The sequence below is a fragment of the Gossypium hirsutum genome, chromosome A07 (genome assembly GCF_007990345.1).
Source record: "Gossypium hirsutum isolate 1008001.06 chromosome A07, Gossypium_hirsutum_v2.1, whole genome shotgun sequence".
NCBI lineage: Eukaryota > Viridiplantae > Streptophyta > Magnoliopsida > Malvales > Malvaceae > Gossypium > Gossypium hirsutum.
Window position 1 is genome coordinate 28,343,025 of NC_053430.1, and position 7,913 is coordinate 28,350,937.

Sequence of the window (7,913 nt, forward strand, 5' to 3'; positions counted from 1 at the left end):
ATCGTTCTGTTCATTCGTTCTACAACGCCGTTTTGCTGTGGATTATGACGAACTGTCAAGTGTCTCATGATCCCTTCTGACTTGCACAATCTATTAAACTCATCAGAACAAAACTCTAAGCCATTGTCTGTGCGGAGGTATTTTATCTATTTTCCCTTCTGTTTTTCAATCATAATTTTTCAAGACTTAAATGCGGAAAACAAGTCGCTTTTCTACTTCAGGAAAAATGCCCAAACTTTTCTGGAAAAATCATCAATAAAGGTTAGCATATAATTAGCTCCACCTCTCGAAGGCACTCTGGATGGCCCCCACAGATCAGAATGAATATACTCCAACGTTCCCTTCATGTTATGGATTCCTCTAGTGGATCGAACTCTCTTTTTCTTCCCAAAAACACAGTGCTCACAAAAATTCAGTTTGCAAATTCCTTGCCTATTAAGAAGTCCTTTTTTGCTTAATTCTGCCATGCCATTCTCACTCATATGCCCTAGGCGCATATGCAAAAGTTTAGTAATATCATCATCTGACAAGGAAGAGGAAGCGACAGCTGCATCACCAGTAACAGTAGAACCCTGTAAAACATATAACTTGGCCTTCTGCCCTTTCATCACAACAAGGGACCCTTTGGAAATCTTTAAAACCCCACTTTCAGCTGTGTATCTGTACCCTTTTGAATCAAGAGTACTTAACGAAATTAAATTTCTTTTCAATTCTGGAACATGCCGCATGTCACTAAGTGTCCTGACAACTCCATCAAACATCTTAACTTTAATTGTTCCAACACCTGCAATTTTACATGAAGCATTATTTCCCATCAAAGCAACACCTTCAGATACTGTTTCGTAAGTTGTAAACCAATCCCGATTGGAACTCATGTGAAAGGTGCAGCCTGAATCAAGTATCCACTCCTCGCTTACTTTAGAATCATTGACAGAAGCGACTAGAAGTTCACCATTGCTGTAGTCTTCTACAGCATCAGCTTCACCGGAATTTTCTGGTTGTTTTCCCTTTTGATTCGCAGCCTCCCTTTTAATCTTATTTTGTAGCTTATAGCATTCAGATTTAATGTGCCCTTTCTTCTTGCAGAAGTTGCAAGTTTTACCTCTGTTTGAAGACTTCGATCTACCCTTAGATTTACTATGAGGATTCCGTTCTTGTGTCCTACCACGATCATCATTAGCATTTCGATCTTGTCTCCCACGAATAATGAGACCCTCTCCCTAAGAGTCGGGTTTAACCACAAGATGCTTCATCTTATCATACGAGGTTAAAGAATCATAAACCTCATCAACTGTGCGAGACTCTGCTATATAAAATTGTGTCTCTAAAGGTTGAATAAGACGGGGGCAACGAACAAAGTAGAATAAACCCTAGATCTTCCTTATCATACTGAACCTCCATGGCCTCCAAGTTTGAGAGAATTTCTTTAAACACTATTAAGTGTTCGTGTACAGACGCACCTTCCTCCAAACGATGAGCATAAAGACGTTGCTTCATATGCAACTTGCTTGTTAGAGTTTTCGACATACATATTTGTTCTAGCCTCTTTCGTAATGCAACAGTAGTTTTCTCTTTCATCACATCCTGCAAAATTTCGTTGGACAAATGCAGATGTAATTGTGTTAATGCCTTTCGATCCTTACGCTTCTTCTCTTCATCTGTTAATGTCGAAGGCATCTTATATATCCCTAGCAGGGCATCCTCCAGATCCATCTGTGTAAGAATTGCTTGCATCTTAATTTGCCACAACGCAAATCTGGTGTTGCGATCCAACAGCGGAATTTCATACTTCAAAGACGCCATTACTGTGATCGAGATGAATAACCCGGAAGCTCTGATATCAATTTGTGAAAAATAAAATAAAATAAAATAAAGAACACACAAATTTTACGTGGAAACCCTTTCGGGAAAAAAACCACGGGTAGAGGAGAAGAAAATTCACTATGTCAAAAAATTTGAATCAAATACAAGAGGAATAGACTATGTCTATTTATAGGCTTGCAAAACCATATTCTAGTATGATTGAAACACCTTATCATAATCAATATAAAATAGATGGAGTTTAATAATGTTTAAAAACCTTATTCTAAAATAAAATAAAAGAAGTCTAATTCTATATGGATTTTACTTTTATTTTATTTTCCATCGTATTTTATTTAAATAAGAATTTGGGTCACTTAATTCTAACATAAACTTTGAGTATTTTTTTAGTTGAACTTTGATTAGTGAAGATTATTTAATATTATTTGACCTACGAATTTAGCCTGTAAATATGCACTTTTTTACCCTAAAAAAACCCATTACACATTTAGGTATTAGCTTTTACAAGCTTTTAGAGAATTTTGTATTTATGTTTTGAGGGTTCTTATTTCGGGTTTCGGGGTTTAGTTTTCTCTTCATCTTTGTACTATTTATTTTTACTGTTATAGTGAAACTTTATTTTCTTGTGGTTTTTTATCCTTTTTGGAAGGGTTTTTCCACGTAAATTATTTTTGTTCAACCTTTTCAATCTCTTTGTTATTTTACTTGTTTGTTGCTTAATCAGATTTATCTCTAACAGATTTATTAGTTATTGCTTGTTTGTATTAAGTTGAAATAATTAAAATACAATGAATTTTATTGACATCAACATCAATTATATTTGTATTGAAATGAATTTTAAAATATGTTATTTTGATTTACTATTGAAAATAGTGTTTGGGTTAATATGTGTAGTACTAGTACAAAATTGATTACCTTACTAATTTGTCAAAAATTGTTTCTTACGCTTTACAGAAAACACGTGAATTTAAAATGGTTGATTTTTGCTATTTTTTAATGTATAAATTGTTAAAAAATTAATGTTTATTAATTTTTTATGTATAAATGATTAAATTATTAATTTTTAAATTAAAATTTTAACAATAACATTTAACAACATTATTTAATTAGACTGATCTTTTACCTTAGATGCGAGGAACAAATTTGGGTAAATTAAAATAAAGAAGGTCAACTTTTCAATTTTTGTCACTAAAAATGCTTTACAGAAAATTTTTTTATGTATTTTTCTGTGTTTGTTATATAAAAAATAATTTAGTCAACAGTTAATTAATCACAAGTCAACAAAAAAAATATTTTTTCTGTAAAATGACTTATTTTTATATAAAATTTAACTTCAAGTTTAATATTATTATATTAATAATACATTTTTATTTTTAAAAATATTTAAAATTAATAAAAATATTAATATAAAATATTATAATTTTTAATATTATTAAACATATATATTTAATTATCTATATCTAATCATATAATAAATTATTAATATAATATATTAATTTAATAAATTATTTAATATTTCAATTTTATTTTAATAATAAATATTTATGATAATTATAAATATATTAATAATAAATATTTTATAGTATAAATATTAAAATATGTCATAAGTCTATGTACTCTTCACAAATTTTAAATTTAGTCCCTATACTTTTATTTTCAAGAATATAATCACTCTACTTTTTAGATTTGAAAATCAATTCCAATTGTTAACATTGTTAAATTTTTTGGTCAATATTTTTGATGTCACATTTTTAAATAAAAAATACTCGGTATTCATGTAATTAAAAAATGACGTTATAATGAACATGAATTCAACAAAATATTTTTAATAATGCTAACAGTTGAACTTGAATTTTGATATTTAAAAAGTAGGACTAACCCAAAACTAAAAGTACATAGACTAAATTTAAAAATTATGAAGAGTACAAGGACTTGTGACATTTTAACCTAGTATAAAAATATGAGTATTTTAATTATATAAATATGAGTATTTATTTAAATAATGCTTAGCTTCATTTATCCTTTACAACTCTAGCATATCAATATGTACTCTCGCATATGTAATTTAAATTAAAATTTAATTAAATATTATTTATTATTAAGTTTATATATGACATTGATTAGTACAAAATATTTAATTATTATAAAATAAATTCTTATTGTTAAAAAGAAATTACACTATAATATTTTATAAAAAAATATTTATGTCATGTTTGTTTTATAAGGAAGAATGTAAAATATAAATTTATAGATATAAAATAAATTCAATTAAATAATAAAAAGATAAGAAAATCTTAAATATATATTTATTTTATTAAAAACAATTTTTATGAAATATTTTCAGATAATCTGTCAAAGTAATAAAAAATATTTTAAACAAATTCATTTTAACATAAAAAAAATATTAACTTTTTGAAATAATAAATAATTTTTCAAAAATCAGTTTTTTAAAACCATAAAAAAAATATTATAAGGATGCACGTGTAAGAATCAGAGTTACCATCAGTGACTGTAACATATGGTCGTCATTTTCCTCTTATCGTGAACAGAAAGCTAGCTTGAATGCTTGTAAAAAGGAATAGCTAAACCCATTAATCTCCGGCGACGGAATTAAATTAGATAAAATAAAATTTTACTGGGAACTTTAACCAAGTGGAAGACTAAAAGAAAAAAGAATAGACATGAAAATGAAAAATAGGAAAGGAAGATGAAACAACTGATGACACATGGCAAGCTATAAATCTGAATCGGATGAGGTCATGGGTTCCACCTTTGGATTGTGAAATTTTTAGTCGTGATATTTGAACAATTTTTTAATAAAATTATGATTATTTAAATTGAATTAATGTACTTTATAGATAAATTTATTTATATAATGTAAAATATATATTCAATATTTAATACATAAATTTTATATAAAAATATTTTTCAAAAATAATACATAAGAGTTATTGGTTATTGTTTATCTATTTGAAAAATAATTTTTAAAAATATTTATGAAAAAAATTAAAATTTTATCAAATAATACTAAAAATATAAAATAAATTTATTTTATTAATATAGACGTCGTTCGGCCGAACGTAAGGTGGAAAAAGAATGCGGAGAAATGGACCTCCAATGTTCAAACGCGGTTACATGCATTACCTTCGATCATCTACGCATTAAAGACAGTCCCTCTGATGCTGCCAAATATTCCCAACCAGCTGAGCTAAACCCACAGATAAGCTTACCAACTTTCAGAAAAACAACCTCATTATCCAAATTACCCTTTATTCGTATCAGCGCTTTCTTAGCTAGGAGCCCAGAAATGCTTGGATTTTTGTAAGCCAATTTTGGAGTTTGTCTTTTAGTAAACACTAGTTAATTTTTTTTGTATTGAGTTTGAATTTTTTTTTATTTAAATTGAGTTTTGAATTTGATAGCTATTTCTACATTAAAATTTAAATTTTTTTAGTCTCAATTAAATTATAAACTTGACAAATATTTTCATATTGAGACTTTAATTTTTTTTACTTTTATTTAAATTAGGGTGTGTTTCTTATTGCTTATTATAAACACGAAATGCACTTTTAAGTTGAAAAACATTGTTAAACATGTATTTTTTGTTTAAAAGTATTTTTCATTAATTTTTTAAAATAATTATTAAGTTTAGGATCTAATTTGAATAAAAATAAAATTCCTTTTTTAATGTGAAATTTTTTTATCAAATTCAAATTCTAAAATAAAAATAATTGCTAAATTTAAAATCTAATTGAACCAGAAAAAATTTAATTCCCAATATAAAAAATTTCAAGTGCAAATTTGAAATATTGATCTTTTAGTTGCAAGAAATGGAAAAAAAAAAATAATTGTAACTCAAAAAGAAAAGGTCATTAATGGAGACCATTCTAGGCATCAGTGGAACAGTTGCAGTAATTCATTTTCAAGCATGTGTCATGTTCACATGAATCAATGAACTACATTAATAATTTCTTGGTATCAATATTTTTATCATTATAATATTAAAAAATGACATTTTAATTTTGCTCCAAGTAAATTTTAACTGTTAGATACGAACTTTAACTATTGTTGTTGATCAACAGCATAATATTTTATTTAAAATCAAATTTACAATTTAATTATTAAGTTTAATGATAAAAAAACTCGGTAGTTTTTAAATAAAATTTTGAATTTTTTAATGATAAATAATGTTAAAAACAATTACTCAATTGGCTTAAATTTTTTTAAAATTAAAATATGTATAATCAATAATAATGATTAATTATTTGCTCGTTTATATTTTTAAAAAATAAATAAAGTGGAGATAGAAATATAAGCAATCATCCTAACTCGACCTTTTTACCCTGTTAATACCAAAAAATTAATTAAACCCCAAAATGATATTCCTATAGCATTATTTATCAAAATGGGATGTAATAAACTATGTCAAGAGGTGACCGCACCACTATTTTTTCCTACCAACAGTCACTCATCATTAGGCAATAATTGGATTAAAAAAATTATTGTAAATTAAATGAATGTCATAACCCCTTTAAGCATATTAAAGTAATGAGATAAAACTCTTTACTTAATTTATAATTAAGAGATTATTAAATAGAGTAATTAAGAAACTTTAATTCATTCAATGTAATACATTTATTAATTGAATGTAAAGGAGCTTATAAATAGCACCTTGTAAGTGAAAATAAAATAATGAAATTCTCTCGTATTTTCATCCTCTTTTATTTATTGTTTTATTAATTTTTCTATAACACGTTATCAGCACGAGCTTCTACGAATTCATAGTGAAGTTTACGTCATTTCGACTTTTTATAATTTGCCCATATAACTCCCGTTAAACTATATACGGTATACGTATTTTCATAATTCTTTTATTTTATTTTCTAGATGAAATATTTGCTTTGGGTAACATTTGCATATTTATTTTTACAACTAAAATCTAATAATGATAATTATATTTACATTTTTTTATTAAAAGAAATTTCAATTAATTTAATTTGTGTTAAGTTATTATCATGACTATTCCTCTTTATGCCAATATTTGACATACATATTATTATTTAGCAAATTTGGTATATATAATTGAATTATTTTACGATTGAGAATACTTATTAATTTACTAATATTTTTTTTATTTTGATTCAAGTGATTATAATGCAATATCTTGCCAAACTTGAATTTGCAGCCTTAGACATCTCAGGCAAGAACTATTTGTCATGGGTGTTAGATGCTGAAATTCACCTAGATGCTAAAGGTCTAGGAAACACTATATTAGCAGATAAAGAAGCATCTAATCAAGACAAGACAAAAGCAATGATTTTCATCCGTCATCATCTGCATGAAGGATTAAAAGTGGAATATCTCACTGTGAAAGACCCCCTTGAGTTGCGGAAAAAATTGAAAGAACGATTTGACCATCAGAAAACTGTGATACTCCCTAAAGCTCGTTATGATTGGATGGACTTACGGTTGCAAGATTTTAAGACTGTAAGTGAATACAATTCAGAACTTTTCAAAATTAGTTCTCAACTAAAATTATGTGGAGAAAACATAACTGATGAGGACTTGTTAGAGAAAACATTTTCAACCTTTCACACTACTAATGTGCTCCTGCAGTAGCAATACCGTGAAAAAGGTTTTAAAAGGTATTCTGAATTGATTTCATGCCTTTTGGTGGCTGACCAAAATAATGAGCTATTGATGAAAAATCATGGAATTCGTCCCACTAGTTCTGCACCATTCACTGAAGTGAATGTAGCAGTACACAATAATTATGAAAATAGAAAATATAGAAGTCGCGGCCGAGGTCGTGGACGTAGTGAGGGACGTGGTCGAGGACGTATTAGTAATCGTTATCATGGTGGTCATAACAATGATACTTCTAACCACTAGAAAAATAATAACAATGAAAGACAAAAAAGAAGTGGTCAAAATAATCCTTCAAAGATTGTTGAGAATATATGCTACCGATGTGGTATGAAGGGGCATTGGTCACGTACCTGTCGTACGTCTGAGCATTTAGTGAAACTTTATCAAGCATCCATTAAAAGGAAGGGAAAGCATATGGAGACAAATTTTATATCCCAAAATGA

The 7,913-nt window shown here is 27.4% G+C and overlaps 1 protein-coding gene across 1 annotated transcript; it reads left to right on the forward strand.

The window, feature by feature from the left end:
• The first annotated feature begins 6,975 nt into the window (after positions 1-6,975).
• Positions 6,976-7,713, forward strand: LOC121203696 (uncharacterized). The gene is made up of 2 exons (XM_041074136.1): positions 6,976-7,308; positions 7,441-7,713. Exons 1-2 carry the CDS (start codon positions 6,976-6,978, stop codon positions 7,711-7,713), a joined length of 606 nt encoding a protein of 201 aa, XP_040930070.1.
• The last annotated feature ends 200 nt before the right edge of the window (positions 7,714-7,913 follow it).

Excerpts from the sequence above, each read along its gene's own strand:
- LOC121203696 (XM_041074136.1), top strand. The coding sequence starts at position 6,976 with ATGCAATATCTTGCCAAACTTGAATTTGCAGCCTTAGACATCTCAGGC. Across the intron at positions 7,309-7,440 it reads GGTTGCAAGATTTTAAGACT|CAATACCGTGAAAAAGGTTT; the intron begins GTAAGTGAATAC and ends CTCCTGCAGTAG.